The 18283-nt window shown below is 37.2% G+C and overlaps 1 protein-coding gene across 1 annotated transcript; it reads right to left on the bottom strand.

Annotated features, from left to right (window-relative positions):
- Nucleotides 1-11892: 11892 nt before the first annotated feature.
- On the bottom strand, nucleotides 11893-12954 carry LOC131662162 (uncharacterized). The gene is made up of 2 exons (XM_058931867.1): nucleotides 12845-12954; nucleotides 11893-12703 (listed from the first exon to the last, which is right to left on the bottom strand). The coding sequence occupies exons 1-2, from the start codon at nucleotides 12952-12954 to the stop codon at nucleotides 11893-11895; spliced, it is 921 nt and encodes a 306-aa protein (XP_058787850.1).
- Between the last annotated feature and the right edge of the window lie 5329 nt (nucleotides 12955-18283).

Raw genomic sequence — 18283 nt, forward strand, 5'->3', positions numbered from 1 at the left:
TCCCAAGTAGCCATTAAGCCTTTCTTCTTTTCAAATATTTTCTTGGGATTTTCCCTCTGAAGCTTTGGAAATTCATTCTTGTAGTGTCCAGGCTCTTTACATTCATAGCACGTCACTTTCTTCTTGTCAGATCTTCTGTGTCCAGAAAATTCTCCTTTTTCAGGTCTTTTGAAGTTCTTGAAGTTCTTGAACCTTCTCTGCTTGCTCTTCCAGAGTTGATTTACTTTTCTGGATAAGAGAAATAGTTCATCATCGTCTTCTTCTTCTTCTGATTCTGACTCGTCAGAATCTTCTTCTTCAGCCTGAAAAGCGTTAGTGCATTTTTTATTATTAGATTTTAATGCAATAGACTTACCTTTCTTTTGAGGCTCATTTGCATCCAGCTCAATCTCATGACTCCTCAGGGCACTAATCAGCTCCTCAAGAGACACTTCATTTAGATTCTTGGCAATCTTGAGAGCAGTCACCATGGGTCCCCATCTTTTGGGTAAGCTTCTGATGATCTTCTTTACATGATCAGCTTTGGTGTAGCCTTTATCAAGCACTCTCAATCCAGCAGTCAGAGTCTGGAATCTTGAAAACATTGCTTCAATGTTCTCATCTTCCTCCATCTTGAATGCTTCATACTTCTGGATTAGAGCTAAAGCCTTTGTCTCCTTGACTTGAGCATTTCCCTCATGAGTCATCTTTAGAGATTGAAAGATATCATGAGCTGTTTCTCTATTTGTTATCTTCTCATAATCAGCATGAGAGATAGCATTTAGCAGTATAGTCCTTGACTTGTGATGAATCTTGAATTCTTTCTTTTGGTCATCACTCATTGCTTGTCTTGTAATCTTGACTCCACGATTGTTTACAGGATGTATGTAACCATCTAACACCAAGTCCCATAGATCACCATCTTGACATAGAAATAACTTTCAAGTCTATCTTTCCAATACTTAAAATTTTCACCATCAAAGACTGGTGGTCTATTGTAACCATTGAAGCTACTGCTTCCATTGTTACCATTGTTGTTTTGCTCAGGAGTAGGAGTTGGAACTGGATCAACCATTTTGTGTTTTTCCCTGAATCTTTTGTCTAACATGGTTAAGTGCTTGCACCTAGAACCGGCGCTCTGATGCCAATTGAAGGATAGAAAAACACTTAGAAAGGGGGGGAGGATTGAATAAGTGTAACTTAAAAACTTGGAAGATAAAAATAATCAACATAATGATTTTTATTCTGGTTCGTTGTTAACCAAACTACTCCAGTCCACCCCCTTAGAGTGATTTACCTCAACTGAGGATTTAATCCACAAATCCAACTGATTACAATGGTTTTCCACTTAGATACCCTCTAAGTCTTCTATAGTCTACAGATCACAACTTGATCACTCTAGGAAATCCTTTTACAATCAATGTAAAATAAATGTTTATAAGAGTTTAATTTGCTTCTAATAAAGCTGTAATCACACAAAGTTATATTTCTCTTAAGTTCTAATTCTTAACACTCACTAAGATACTACAAAGTTGTGAGGTTGAAGATGAAGTTCTTTTTGCTTTTTAGTTTGACAGCGTTTCTGTAAGTTTTGCGCAAGTGTTATTTTTGCTGCTTCTGAATGAACTTCTATATATAGGCTCTATAGAGGAAATGACCGTTTGGAGCATTTAATGCTTTGCGTGAATAGTACAACGCTGCATTTAATGTTTCACACTTTTGTCAACTACCTCGAGCCATGCTTTTGCTGCTTTTACTGACTTTGCCTTTTGTAGCTTCTAACGTTCCTTTTGTCAGTCAGAGATTTGACGTTATAGCCTTTCATCTTGCACTTTCTTCTGGACTCAGAATGTGTAGAATAGACATTTGAATTTCAGAGTCTCTAGATTTGGTGCAGAGCATCCTCTGTATTCTGACTTTGAAGAGCTTTAAGCATGATACCATCAGAGCTTCAGAGCGTGTACTTCTGACTGCCATCTTCTGATGCTTTCCAATTCATGTTCTGATTCTACAGGACCATCTTCTGATGTCTTGCTAGACCATGTTCTGATGAAGCTATCCAGAACTTCTGGGTCAGTGCTTCTGAACGCTGATTTGTGCATACTCTTTTATACTTTTCCTGAAATGGAAAACGTAAAGGATTAGAGTACCATATTGTCTTATACAAAATTCATACTTAATGTTATCATCAAAACTAAGAATATTGATCAGAACATTTGTTGTTCTAACAAAAGTACCGCCTGAGAAGGCTCTTTTGACGACATATGGACCTTCATAATTAGGAATCCATTTTCCCCTGGGATTTGGTTGAAGAGGTAATATCTTTTTGAGCACGAGATCTCCTTCCTTGAATCTTTGAGGTCTGACTTTCTTGTCAAAAGCTCTCTTCATTCTTTCTTGGTAAAGTTGACCGTGACAAAAAGCGGTCATTCTTTTCTCTTCAATAAGATTCAGCTGTCGTATCTTGCTTGACACCATTCAGTTTCTTATAACTTGTCTTCCATCAGGATCCTCATGGAGGGAATTTTGACCTCTATCAGGAGTACAACTTCCATGCCATATACCAAGGAGAAAGGCGTCACCCAAGTTGATGTGCGAACTGTAGTACGGTACACATGCAGAGCAAGAGGGAGCATTTCATGCCAGTCCTTGTAAGTCACAACCATCTTCTGGACAATCTTTTTAATATTCTTATTAGCTGCTTCTATCGCTCCATTCATCTTTGGCCGGTAGGGAGAGGAATTGTGATGCTCAATCTTGAATTCATCACACAACTCTTTCATCATTTTGTTGTTCAGGTTAGAACCATTATCAGTAATGATTCTGTTGGGTACGCCATAGCGACATATGAGATTGTTCTTGATAAATCTTACTACCACTTTTCAAGTAACAATGGCATAAGAAGCAGCTTCAACCCATTTGGTGAAGTAATCGATGGCAACCAAGATGAAACGGTGTCCATTTGAATCCTTTGGTTCAATTATTCCGATCATGTCAATCCCCCACGTGGAGAAAGGCCACAGAGAAGAGATAACATTGAGAAGCATTGGAGGCACGTAGATCTTATTAGCATAGATCTGGTACTTGTGGCACTTCTTCACATATTTGTAGTAGTCAGATTCCATCGTCATCCAATATTAACCTGATCTTAATATCTTTCTTGTCATTGCATGTCCATTGGCATGAGTGCCAAAGGATCCTTCATGAATTTCTTGCATTAACAGGTTTGCTTCGTGTCTATCCATGCATCTGAGCAATACCATGTCAAAGTTTCTTTTGTAAAACACATCCCCAGTTAGGAAGAAATTATTAGACAATCTACTCAAAGTTCTTTTGTCTTTGCTAGATGCCCCAGGTGGGTACTCTTGTTTCTGTAAGAAGATCTTGATGTCGTGAAACCGTGGCTTGTCATCTGTGATAACTTCAACAGCGAACACATGAGTCGGCCTATCCAGGCGCATGATTGTGATTTGAGGAGCTTCATTTGGAAATTTCACTTGATACATGGAAGCCAAAGTGGCTAATGCATCTGCCATTTGATTTTCCTCACGAGGTATGTGATGGAACTCAACTTTGTTGAAGAAGGTCAGCAGTCTTTGGGCATAATCTATGTATGGAATTAAACCAGGATGACGAGTTTCCCATTCTTCTTTAATCTAATTAATAACTAGAGGAAAATCTCCATACACATCCAAAATCTTGATTCTAAGATCAATGGCTTCTTCTAGTCCCATGATACAAGCTTCGTATTCTGCCATATTGTTGGTGCAGTCAAACATCAGTCATGCAGTAAATGGTACGTGAGAACCTTGTGGCATGATGTAACACCCCAATTCTATCCATGATATTTAAATAAAATCAGAGTATAAAAATTCACAAACGAAGTAATTGAGGTATCACATATTCATTCTCAAGTACAAATCACCTCGTCGCATAAAGCGGATACATAGCATTCACAAAATACAGAGGAACCGATAACATCAAACAATAGTCTTTAACATGAATCAACTTCCATAAAAGTGCAAAGGAAACTCAATAACTAGTTCAAGGATTCATAGCATCTTAATTCAACAATTATCACACTTTAAAGTGGCAACTCAAATAAACAACTCAAGTATTTGCTAAGACATCATAATCCAAAAACAAGTAAATCAACGCGTTCGTCCCCTCGAGTGCTACGTATCAGAGCGACAACGAGCCAAGACCAACTCGGCTAACCTCTCCTCAATGAGAATCACCTGTACGTTACCAATATAAAGGCAACGGCGAAAGAAAGAAAGGGTGAGATATCATTTCATATAATTAAGCGCATGATAAATTATATCAGAAATTAGACATATTTGGTTAATCACATTCACAAGTATTAATATCATCATACTATTCACAAGGTCATCAATTCAAATCTTCACATACTTCCATCATTTAACAAGTCACGAAATACAATCACAATATAGTCACAGGCCGTCATAATATTTATGCAAAAGTATGCGATTCGATGAACCGGACATCACACAACATCATCATCATTTACTTCACAAAATATTCATCACAAGGCACACGCCTATATTACAATTATTACCGATTATTAAAGGTAATAACACTTCATATAAACAACAGAACAATTCCAATAATTCACAAAATCAACGGTCAAGGTCATTAACAAATAATCACAAGGATATTCACATCAATCCATAAGATATAATCACAACTCAATACCGGTTAATCGTACACAATTCAATTAATTTCCGGTTACACACTCATCGGATAGTCTGAACATTTCCTGTTAATTAAGGACTGCTACTGCATTATATTTCCTGCTTCTGTTACTAACTGTGTTATTCCATTCCTAAGCATGCAACTTCTACTGTTTCTATTTTCTGTTAATTATTACTAAGTTATATAATTGTTAAATGTCACTTATACTATCCCAATTATAAGGATACACCAAGTTAACAAAGGAGACAAGTAAAAGGAGGCAGGGACGGCCATCTCCATTGGAGATGAAGCTTGGGACGCCCAACCCCACACACCATGGCTAGCGTCTCCAAAGCAAGAAGAAATTAATGGCTTAAGCGGAGACCAGCGTCTCCAGCAAGGAAAAAAAAGGCAAGTGAGTTAAGCTAAGGCGGCATCTCTTGGAAACTACCATTTGCCTTACGAAATGAAGAATAAAAAGAAAAACAATGGAGGCACAGAGTCAGCTTGAGACGGCCCCCTCCAATGCATGGGGCGCGCATCTCCAAGGGGCTACACCCAGGGTGTGCGTCTCCATTCACATACATAATCATACCGGTTCCATTTTTAGGTTTTCCTACAATGAAGTTTTAACACAGAAATCGTTTTGTTGGACAGAAAAATTTAGGAACACAACAGCTTAAATTAAATCAATAAATTCTACTTCAAACAATCAATTAACACAAGCAATTGCAACAACCTAAATCTGTAATCCCCAGCATACAAGGTTTCATAAGCCCCATTATAGGAAGAGAACCCCACCCTTACCTTGTTTGGATTGAAGAAAACTCCACAAATCCTAGCACTTGGATTAGGATCTCTCTAAGCTTGTTTCTCCTCTTCAAGACCTAGCCTCCTCTCTTCCAAATAACTTCTCTTTTTCTGATTTCTCTACACTTCCCTTAGTCTCTTACTAACACTAAAACCTATTCTTATTATAACATTGGGCTTAAAAATTAACACCACACTACTATTCTTCACTTAGTCAAAATAGGCCCAATAAGCTCATTAACTCAAAATGAATTAAAATACTATTTCTAACGATATTCCACCGGTAAAAATAGATTAATTCGCCACAAATAAAATCATCGACCGATAATAACGGAAATAATAATAATATTATTTAATTAAATAAATAATCAAATAATCGGGGCTTTACACATGACAATGATTGCCCCAATTCCCCGACCATAAGCATTAACAGCTCCATTAAATACCAAACCCCATCGGGATTCAGGATCAGGCCCTTCTTTAGGTAAAGGCTCTTCATAATCTTTTGATTTCAAATACACGATTTCTTCATCTGGGAAGTCATCTTGCAAGGATTGATCATCATCAATGGGTTGATATGCCAAATGATCAGCTAAAACACTTCATTTGATGGCCTTTTGGGCACAATATTGGATGTCGTACTTTGATAATAACATCTGCCAGCGAGCGATTCTTCTAGTCAAAGCAGGCTTTTCAAACAAGTATTTGATTAGATCCATTTTGGATATGAGATATGTCGTATGGGTCAACATGCAGTGCCTTAGCCGGTGAGCAGCCCATACAAGAGTGCATCAAGTTTTCTCGAGCAATGAATATCTTGTTTCACAGTTGGTATACTTTTTACTCAAGTAATAAGCGGCACACTCTTTCCGACCAGACTCGTCTTGCTGAACCAAGACACACCCTATAGAATCTTCAAGTACCGTCAAATAATCAATGGTCTTCCTTTCACCGAAGGGCTCAAAATTGGAGGTTCCAGCAAGCATTCTTTGATATCATCAAAATCTTTTTGACATTCTTCTATCCATTTACATTCTTGGTCCTTGTGGAGAAGCTTGAAGATTGGTTTGCAAGTTGCAGTCATGTGGGAGATAAATCTGGAGATGTAGTTCAATCGTCCAAGAAATCCTCTGACTTGTTTTTCTGTTCTTGGTGGAGACATTTCTTGAATAGCCTTGACTTTGTTGGCATCAACTTCAATACCTCTTTGGCTGACGATGAAACCCAAGAGTTTTCTAGAGTGGACACCAAATGTGCACTTGCTTGGATTCAGACGGAGCTTGTACTTTCTCAAACGTTGGAACAACTTCAGTAGGTGCCCCACATGTTCTTCTTCTGATACAGACTTGGCAATCATGTCGTCCACATAAACTTCAATTTCTTTGATAATCATATCATGGAAGAGAGTCCTCATGGCTCTTTGATAAGTTACCCCAACGTTTTTCAAACCAAATGGCATCACACGGTAACAAAATATGCCCCAGGGTGTGATAAAAGCTGTTTTCTCCATATCTTCGGGCGCCATCATGATTTGATTGTAGCCTGAAAATATGTCCATGAATGATAAGACTTTAAACTTAGCAGTGTTATCCACCAGGATGTTAATATGTGGCAATGGAAAATCATCTTTTGGACTAGCTCTGTTCAAATCTCTATAATCAACACACATTCTGACTTTTCCGTCCTTCTTGGGAACAAGTACTATGTTGGCCAACCATTGAGGATACTATGATGTGATGAGGAAACCGGCATTGATCTGCTTCTAAACCTCTTCTTTGATCTTGTCTGCCATATTTGGGTGAGTTCTTCACAACTTCTGTTTGACAGACGGACATTCGGGTTTTAATGGTAACTTGTGCTCTACAATATTGGTATCCAACCCAGGCATGTCTTGATAGCTCCAAGCAAAGACATCCACATATTCTTTCAACAGTTCAACCATTCGCTCTTTGATGCTTGCTTCTAACAATGCCCCAATTCGCACTTCTCTTTTCTCTTCTTCAGTACCCAAATTGACTACTTTCAAAGGCTCTTTGTACGGCTCAAAGATCTTTTTCTCGTGCCCAAGTAGACGGGAGATCTCTTCAGGGATTTCTTCACTACTTTCTTCCTCAGCTTCGTACACAGGGTATTCAAAGTTGGGAGGGGGCCTAGGATCATTTTTTTCAATGGGTTTATCAAGAGATAACCTGCACATGATTTATGTTTTGTTTTTAGAAACAGATAAAAATGAAAGAGTGTTTGAGCAAATTTTGAAAAACTATTTTTGATTATTTTTATTGGTTTTTTAGGAGTTACCATTTTGTGAAAAAGATAAACGATAAAACAAAATGGAAGCAAAAATTGCTCTTTTATTAATGATTTGAAACAAAGCCCTACACAGGTTCACTTTTGTCTTGGGCAGAATAAAAGGAATTATTTTAAACAACCCGACAAACACTCTTTCACCTTGGTCAGAGCGAAAGGAATTTTGAAAAGACAGAAAATTACTTAGACTCATGAACAATAGAAGAAATATTGACGGAGGTCCAGTTGGAGTTAGCCTTTCCACGCGTCACGAAGCTTGAACATTCTAGAACATCTTCAATGATAGCATCTATGTCTTGATTGTCTAGGTTGATGTAGCCAACACTTTGAAAGGTCTCATACAGAGTCTCGTCGTAGCTTGCAGATTCATGTTCCTTCCCTTTTGACTTCTAAGATGTGAATCCTAGACCACTCTTGTTCTTGTTGGTGGGAAACTCAATGACTTGCCCCAAGCCTTCATATGATCCTTGGGCAACCACTTCTTGGGCATCTTTCCAGGATGAAATAGATGCACCATCTTTCTTTTCGTGCACATGATTGATAATTTCCAAAGCTTTGAACTGAGTTTCAATTTCTTCAATGTTTGGAACAGAAGATAGTAGACTGAGGAACATAGTCTGATCTCTATAAACAGTTATCATTTTGTCCTTCAGAGGGAATTTCAGCATCTGGTGAAGGGTAGAAGTTACAGCTCCAACATTGTGGATCCAAGGCCTTCCCAATAAACAGTTGTAAGCGGGATAAATATCCATTATCTGAAAAGTGATGTAAAAATCACGAGGCCCGATGCGGATAGATGGAACAATCTCTCCAATCACAGTGCGTGGGAACCTTCAAATGTCATTATGCTAACCCCATTCAGAGATGAGCTAGTGTCTACCAGCACGTCTGTTAGAATGTTATCTTCATACTTTGCTGATATGTACATGTCACGATTGTGCTTCGGAATCCTTTGAGGGACTTATCGTATCATACTATCAAGTGGCACAGATGTCATCTTTTCTTCAATATAATTGTGTCCGTTTCTTCCTTTGATTTCTTTGTCTAGCACACCTAAACCCATCAAGGTCTGGATGTCTTCTTGTAAGTCAGCACAACCTTGCGTGTTTTCTTGGCAGGTGGGGCAGCTATAATGGCTAAAGTCAATCAATCCGTTTTGGATCCATGTCTCGTGTATCATTGGTAGGGATCCACGCACAATGCGAACATCAGCTACATACTTTGTCTTGGAGGATTCTCCGATCATATTAACATTATTCTCATTTCTATCTCTGAGGATTTGAATGAGTTCTCGATCCATGAGACTTTGAATTCCTTCTTTTACCATTGCACATCCTCAGGGATTTCTAGAGCAGATTCGGCAAGAACCTTAATTGTGTTGGGTTAATCCCCCCATTCTCCACAAGGTAGTGTGCATTTGCACTATGTCACATCTCAGCAGATGCACATCATAAACTTGGTATTGGCTAGGACATCCATACACCATGTTAACAGAGTGAGCTTCCTCATTTCTTTTCTTCCTTGTTATACTGATGATTCCTCTATCCAATAGTTTCTGAAGATCATCAATCATAGCTTCACATCCCCGAATGGAGTTTGAGCATATTGAACAAGCATTATAATCATGAGGAGGAAAATAGTCAAGTTCACATAGGACAATGTGCATTTTCACCAAAGATTGAGTTGATTCACGAACATCGTACACAAGCTCATAGCCAGTTTGAGTATGTATAGCATTAACATCCCCATGATTGGGTAATGGATTAACTTGGACATTAGAATTAACATCTCTGAAGGCGAGCATACCACTTCGGGCCAGTTTTTGAACTTCACTCATAAGAGGGTAACAATTTTCCACAATGTGACCAGGAGCATTTTTATGGAAAGCACAGTGGGCATCTGCTTTGTACCAGAACAGATGATTAGCAGGAGGAGGGGGTGGACCCCTCAGTTGAACTAAATTCTTCTGTAACAACATAGGGTGAAGTTCTGTATAAGTCATCGGAGTAGGATCAAAAGGTGGATACTTCCTATGTTGATTTTGTTGAGGAGCCTGTTGTCGAGGCTATTGAAGTTGAGGTCTTTGAACATTTTGTTGCGGAGCTTAACTAATGACGGGAGTAACAACAGCAATATGTTGAGGTTGATATTGTCTTTTTCTTCCCCTTGAAATGGCACTCATAGTTTCTTCTTTCTTCTTGGCAAAATCTCTACCAAACCTTTTAATTCCACCACCAGATGATGATGAACCAGCTTCTTTGTTTAAACGGCCCTCTTGGATACCTTCTTCAAGTCGCATCCCCATGTTTACCATCTAAGTAAAGTCATTGCATGCGCTTGCCACCATCTTTTCATAGTAGAATGTACTCAGGGTCTTGAGGAACACCTTTGTCATTTCTTTCTCTTTCATTGGAGGGATGATCTGAGCAGCTAGTTCACGCCATCTTTGCACATACTCTCTGAATGATTCTTTCTCCTTCTGGAACATAGCGCGGAGTTGATCCTCTATCCGGCGCCATATCAATGTTGTACTTGTATTGTCTGATGAAAGCTTTACCTAAGTCATGTAAAGTACGAATGTGAGTACTATCCAAACCTATATACCATTTCAAAGCAGCTCCAGATCAACTATCTTGAAAGTAATGAATCAGCAGGCGTTGGTCTTCGGTGTGCATGGCATCTTTCGGACATACATGATCAGATGACTGTGAGGACAAGAATTCCCCTTGTACTTCTCAAATTCTGGGAGTCTGAACTTGGAAGGAACTCTGACATTAGGAACCAGGCAAAGGTCATTAACTTCTTTCCCAAATAGATATTTTCCCCTTAGGGCCTCAATCTCTTTCTGCATCTCCAAAAATTGGTCTTCAAAATCATCCATTCTTCCCATACCTTCAGAAGGTGCACCATTTAAAATATGTTTGTTGTGGAGAGGAACAATTTTTACAACAGCATAAGTAGTAGTCATAACAGCTTGAGGGATTGTAGCTTGTGGAACAGGGAGCTGTTGCCCAGCCAGCTGGAAATCCATCTCTATTCTAAAGGGCCCAGTGGTCATAGGATTCGACACCGGAATTACAAGAATCTTAGATACCACAATAGCTTGAGCTTGAGTTGATGGCTGATTCTGAGCAGCCACCATGTCTTGAACCATGAATGTAAACCTTTCAATACCACAACGTAAGACAACAACCTCTTCTTGCCATTCTTGATCATCAACTATACCGTCTTCTATTCTTCGACAACGATTGGCGCGAGTATTATACCGGTGCGTCAGCTTGACTTTCTAAGGAGAGAAGGAGGAAGGAATAAGACTCTGACTCAGATGTGAATGTGAATGTGATATGATGCATGCAATGTAAAAGACTCTTTTTAATTTTCAAAATATCTCAAAATATATTTCAAGGATTTATTTAAGAATTTTGCAAATGTAAACACAATATAGTAACTTGAAGAAGAAATTTTATTCATTAATGATAAAGGACAAAGCATCCTTGGTACATTTTAAAGGGACAAGGGTCATCGAGGGACAATCGAGGGTCATCGAAGTGCCATTTCTTTTCATAGCCTACAAAGGGACAAGGGACGCCCAAGATATAAAATTCTTTCAAGTGTTACAAGGTAGAAACAAATAGAGAAAGCTAGTAAAATCTTAGAGTGATCATCAAAGCTAATTGAGAAGTATCCATGTCATCTTGAGTCTTCTTCCTCTTCAGCTTGACCTTCTCCAGCTTCTCAATAATACTTTTCCATGCAGCTTCCTTTGGAGAGATTGCTTTTTCTTCTGGTTTTCTCTTCTTCTCTCTTGCATATTTGGCAATGGTGAAATCTTTTTCCCTAAGCCATCCATCTTGGAGGAACAGTAGATCATCTTTTTTCTTTGATCAGATTACCATAGGACTCTTCCATCATTCCCAACTCAGCTTCAGAATACTCAAACTTCTTTTTCCAATTATCTCTTGACTTCTTCATCTGCCTTAGAGCTTCTTGGAGGTATTCAATTGTTGGAGGAGACATAACAGGTGGAGGAGACTTCTTAACGGGAGGTAGAGATGTCCCAGGGAGAATAGGAATCCTAAGTTTAACAACTCTTGAACCAATCTAGCTATCAAAGGGCTCAAGTGAGAGATCTCCTTTTGTTTTCCAATCTTTAATTTCCTTCCTATGGCTTGAATGCCAAGCATTAGCAATCCTTTCTCTAAGCTCTTTATTTTCAACCTTTTCTTCAAGAAAGAACCCATCCAATAGAATATTCCTTGGCTTTTTGTCCATAGGAACCCCAAAGTGACGACGAGTTAAAACGGGGCTATAGCTAATTCCTCCTTTTGTACCAATGAGGGTAACATTAGGGAAATCACCACAGCAATCCAAAGTCTTCATCCTGCAAAAGTGATTGTTAGTCCAAACAATATTAGTGTTGGTGAGAGTCATGATCTTGTAGGACCATCTTGGTCCTTCTTTGTGACTCCAGAACTCGAGGGTGTCAAGCAGATGAGAGATGTACCACTTGTATAGAATAGGAGTACAACAAGTAACCATTCCCTTTCCATAGGAATTTCTTAGATGAATGGAATAGTAAGTGTCCCCAAGCAGGGTAGGAACAGGTTTTCCTTTCATAAAGATCTTAATAGCATTCATATCAACAAAGTTGTCAATATTTGGAAACAGGAACAATCCATAGACCAATAAAGAAAACACAACCTCAAAGTCACCTTCTTTCCTTTCTTGTGACAAGGTGAGGGCTTTCTCAATCAAGAAGTCAGCAAGCAACCAAGGTAATCCTCCTTTAGTAACCATGTTCTTCTCAATTTCATCCTTCCTCAAGTGAGTAAACTTTGCAATCTCATGAGACTTGGGATCCTTTTCTAAACCAGTGAAGGGAGTCCTTTCAGTAATAGGCAACCCAATGATGCTTGAATATTCTTCCAAGGTTGGTAGCAATTGATAATCAGGAAAGGTGAAGCAATGATACAATGCATCATAGAATTGGATCAATATAGAAAGGACCCCTTCTTCCATCTTGGTCTTGAAGAGATAAAATAATCTCCCATACTAGCTACAGAACTTGTCGTGATCAATAATCAAAGACCCTAACATTCTCAATTCTTCCACCTCTAAACTCTTGAAAGTATATTTCTTGGTTTTTGTTCTTTCAAGTTCCATTTCTATAATGTTTACAAAATAAAAAGGTTTCTTTTAATTCCTTGAAAGATATTTTAGTTTTAAAATGCATGGATGAATGAATGCAAACATAGCTAAAACATAGGGTTTAAGGGTTCAACGTCACGAGCATGGAGCCAAAGGTCTACCCATCTCAAAGGTGTTTACTATGGTTATTTTGTACTTGCAGAACAAGGTTCTAAAAGTTCCAAGACTCAAGTAGCTCAACTTGGGGATTATAAACTTTGCAACATACAAGCTCGTTTGAATAATATCTCAAGAGAACCTCATCCCAGTGTAGTATCGTTTAACAACCATTCTAGAATTGAATCCAAACATAGTTTCTACACTACTTCCTAATGGCCAAGATTAGTTAATATGTTTCTAGGTCCCCAGCTTCTACAACCTAGTTGAATGCAACGATGTATTCCCAACTACATGGTCAACAAAGTTACATCCAAAAAGGCCTCCACTGAGCGATGGATCTCAAATTGACTTCTTTAGGACTACTCCTGCGAGATCAAATTGACTATACCATCTCCTATCATAAGTTGCACTCTAATCCGGGTTAGGATTTATCTCACCACAAGGGGAATCAAGCCCTTTCCCAATACAACCCAATAAATTAACAGATATTCATATAGGAAAGTAAAAGACAAAAGTATGTACAAAAACCAAAGCAATAACAAAACAAAGGTAGGGTCAACCCTTCCAAAGATACACAAATAATTTGATCAGTATCCTTAGCCGAGTCGCCGCTTTTCTCTGGCGGTGAAATTGGTGAGACTAAAGCCATGGGAAAGACTTAGCTCATTTGTTTAAAACAGAGTCGCCACCACATTTTATTGTTTCCAAAAGGAATGGGAGAAAGAGCGAGTAAAACCCATAGACGTTTTTAAAATAAAAACTAATAAACTTATCAAAGATTTGGGTATTGGGGTTTGTTATACAAGGGGAAGGTTTTAAGCACCCCATATATCCTTGGTACTCCATGGGAACCTCTTTGAAAATGTTATTGTTTTTGTGTACATCTATTTGAAAAGCATATGTGAACTTGTTTAAAAAGAATGTGGGGATGGGAAAAGAAGTTTTTGAAAGTGAGCTTGAAAAGACATCGCATCTTAGGCCTACATACCCCTTTTAAAGAAAAGGGAAGTCAGAGCTTTTGTAGTTCCCCTTAAAAGGGAAATAAAAGAGGCAAAGTGGCCAAAATCTTTTTGGGTGTAAAGCTTTAACAAAACTTAACAAGTTTTTTAAAAGGTTAAGCTTTAACAATACTTAACAAGGTTTTAATGAAAAAAGGGACCAAGCTTTAACAATACAAGGTCAATGGACTAAGAGTAGTTTCACCGGGAATAATTCTTCTCTTAGTACCAAGGTTTTAAAACAAAAGGGGTGGTTGAGCTTTAACATTACAAAACCAATAAAAAGGACCAAGCTTTAGCAACACAAGGTCAATGGACTAAGAGTAGTTTCACCGGGAATAATTCTCCTCTTAGTGCCAAGGACTCAAAACAAAAGGTTGGTTGAGCTTTGACAATACAAAAACAAGGGTGGGTTTAAAAAGGTTGAGCTTTAACAATACAAAACCATTTTTAACAAGTAAAAAGCTTTAACACAAAATAAAAGAGATTTGGAAAAGAGTTTGATTACCTTGACAATTTTAGTCAATACCATTCTCATTCCTTTAGATTTTCAATAAACAACTTAAGTAATCAATCAATGGATACCTCAAGTGTGTGTGTGATAACATGTGTCACAAAAGACAAACAATTGAGCATAATAATCATCAATGATAATGAACAAGTATGTTTATACATTTGGATAGATTCATATATGAATGAATGATGGATGATGAATATGAAACTCATGCATGTGGGTTAGATAATCAAAGTATATACAAATGATAATACAATGAATAATAAGTACAAAACACAAGGATGGAAATCAACAAGTATATGTATAAGTAAAAAGGGTAATGATCAAGATGAACAAGTCACATTTAACATGAATAAACAAAGATCAAACTAGTTTTGGAATTAGGGTTTTAATGATTAAATACCAAATTCTAAAAGAGGATTGGTCTAAGGGTACATGGAAAAGTCAAAGACACATAAACCTAATTAATTTTTAATGATAAAATACCAAATTCTAAAATAGGATTGGTCTAAGGGTACATGGAAAAGTCAAAAACACATTATCCTAACCCTAAAGATATATTTACAAAAATAAACAAAGTTAATTTGAAGAAAATATTCATAAAAAGAATGATTTTTGTTGATTTAACACTTAAAATACATGTTTTTGATTTAATTTTTAAATGATGAAATTATAAGTATTTTTTAGTTTTTTAATTTATGATATAAAAATAGGCAATATAAATAAACCACACAAAAAAGAACAAGTCAAAAAGATTGATTTTACTATTTTTAATGATTTTTCAAAGTTTGGTAAAAATTGAAATAAATAAGTGTTAAAAAAAATAATGTTTTGGTCTTGGTGAGGTTTGAACTCACGCCCTCTAACTCAATACACAAAACAAAGACCACTGGGCCATGCGCTTGGCCCAGTCAGAAAACACTTTCAATCCAATACAAGGCAAAAGTAAGTGGATAAACTTGAAAAAATAAAATGCAAAAAGGTCTAGGGTGAGGGTGATTCGAATCCCAGACCAGGGACACGCGCTTCACACAAACACACTTGCCAACTGAGTTGTAGCGATGAATTCGTTAGTGGAACACCTTGTAAACATTATATTTTAAACTCATTTTTCAAAATGATGAATGACGCCAAGGCCTTCATCTTCTTCCTCGTGGAACAACAACAACAACCTCCGTGGTTGCTTTTTGATCATCACCATTTCTTAATCATTTTCAACATAATAAAACCCTAACATGATCAGCATCAAACCACGAACCTAACCATATAATTAACTAACATTTATTCATCCTAAAACATGTTAATTTCTGGAAGTGTGTATGAACCCTAAAACTCACTTTTCAAATTAAATCTTTGAATTAAACAATTAGGCCCTAAAACCTTAGGGCTATTAATCCCTACACGATTCTCAGTGGAATTGCAACAAGTTTTGTTCAGGATGATGCCTAAATGATTATGCTCGAGTTCAACCTTCTTACCTTTGAAAATGGAGATCAAACTCTTTCTTAGAGGTGTTACAAAATGGCTGCAATGATCTGGAAAGCTTCAGTGATGTCCATGGATGGTGTTTGAATGTTTAGAATGCTTTGATCACCTCTGCAACTTCAAACCCGATAGCACCTACAAAATGAGAAATTTAAAGAGCAATAATGGAGCCATATTGACAAAATCATATCTCCTAGCTCAAGCCATGTAATTTCATGATATTGGTATCTTTGGAAAGCCCTTGCTACATACTTCAATTCACTTGTTAAAATTTTCCTCAAACTCTTTTGGGATCATGGAGAAAAATGACGACAAAGTTAGGAAAGTGAAAACACTTTAAAAAATTCGACTTTTGTTGACTTTTTGATTCTTGATGAATTTTATTTGTTTCTCTTGGTCAAATTTCTTCATTAGTTATATGTTGATGATTTGAATCTTCAAAAGTTCATGGTTGACCATTTTTCTCAAAAGTCAAAGATTGACCCACATAGCTGACTTTTTCCAAATGAACTGCAGTTTTGTGGATTCCATATGAATCAAGGACTCCTCCTCAAATGAATGATGTGAATGGATTATAATGTTGATTTATATGCCTTTGAATCATGGTTTGAGTCTTGGAGCCATGTCCTGATTAAAAGTCAGCCCTCTAGAGGAATTAGGTTAAAACCCTAAATTGGGCCTCAGGTGATCTTGAAATTGATTGATCTTGAATTGGGCCATCCTTGGACTGGGATATTGATGAGAGAACCCTTTGAATCATAGGAGAATGTTGAGTTTCCTTGTGGGCCTCAAAACCAAAATTTTCTCAGTCCCTTCTTTAATTGGTCTCTTGTCTTGGGACACAAGTAACAAACAACATTTTTTTGTATTTTTGGTTAGCAAATGACATATGCATGATGATGATGATCCTACTATTTGGAATATGGTGGGATCTTAATGGTCAAAAATTGGGGTACAACAGGATACAAGAGAGAGAAAGAAGTTTTCAAGGAAAACTTCAAGGAACAGAAGGAAGTAAATGCAAATTTTCAGAACATGCTTCAAATGATTATGGCATCTTAGACGATATCTTCCTCTAGACTTTCCAAACCATAGATTCTAGGATTGTTTTTACCTTTTGCTATCAGAACCCTAGGAATCTTATGTGTTTTTGCTTTGTATGCCATGCTTGTCTTTCAAACATTTGCAAATTCTTTATCTATCAAATGTTTTAATTCTGATATTTGCTCGATTCTTATGTCTTATGTCTTATGTTTTTCACACATAATATCTTTTTAACTATGAAAAAAGGGGGAGTATTCTGAAGTTAATATTTTGATGATTAATAATCAATTCCTGAAATAAAAACTACTTACATTTACTAACACCATATAAAATTGTTGTTTTGTGTTAGAAATGTTTTCATTTTTCAGGATACCATGCAACTCTGATTGGCGTCATACTCTAAAAGCCTTTGTTGATTCTGTATTTTATGATTGGCAGATTTTTGTAAAACGAATAACATGAAAGAAATATAAGACATATTTGCTATTGAACCGGTACAGAAGATATCCTACAAGATGTTATAACATGTTGCGTTGAAGATATTCAACATCTGGAACAACATGTCGTTTGTAGAAGTGCAAAACATCATGCCTGCTGAATTGAAGATTCAGTCTGTTTTGAATAATGTAGAATATTCAGAGAATATTATGCAATCTTTGAAAGGGATAAATTTAAAGGTCGAAAGAATCAAGAAGAATAAAAGACTTTTTATATTTGGATGCAATTTAGAAAGATTTGATTGAAGACCTATTTGTTAGCAGTAGTTGTTACTGGTTTGTAACAACAATTATGCTGCAATTAGAAGCCCAAATCCCGTTGGGAATAGGTTATAAATAGAAGCATTGTAACCTAGAAAAATAAGACAACCACCGATCATTAACGATGTAGTTATTAGGGTTTGTTAAGGTAAACCTCCCAACCTGTGGGAAGGTTACCATTTTGATCCTCGAAGCCTGTAGGCAAGAGGAGTATTGTTCTTGAAGGAATCTTTGAAGCAACTTCAAGATAGGAATCTGAAGAATGAAAATAATAGAAGGATAGAAGGTTATTAAGTCGTTGATACAGTTCATGGGATTGGAAACTATACAACACCATTGCGATGGTTGAGAGTGAGCAGAGGTTCTCATGTCTTAGATGGGGGATT

This window comes from Vicia villosa, linkage group LG1 (genome assembly GCF_029867415.1).
Source record: "Vicia villosa cultivar HV-30 ecotype Madison, WI linkage group LG1, Vvil1.0, whole genome shotgun sequence".
Classification (NCBI taxonomy): domain Eukaryota; kingdom Viridiplantae; phylum Streptophyta; class Magnoliopsida; order Fabales; family Fabaceae; genus Vicia; species Vicia villosa.

Excerpts from the sequence above, each read along its gene's own strand:
- LOC131662162 (XM_058931867.1), bottom strand. The coding sequence starts at position 12,954 with ATGGAACTTGAAAGAACAAAAACCAAGAAATATACTTTCAAGAGTTTA. Across the intron at positions 12,704-12,844 it reads CACGACAAGTTCTGTAGCTA|CATCATTGGGTTGCCTATTA; the intron begins GTATGGGAGATT and ends AGAATATTCAAG.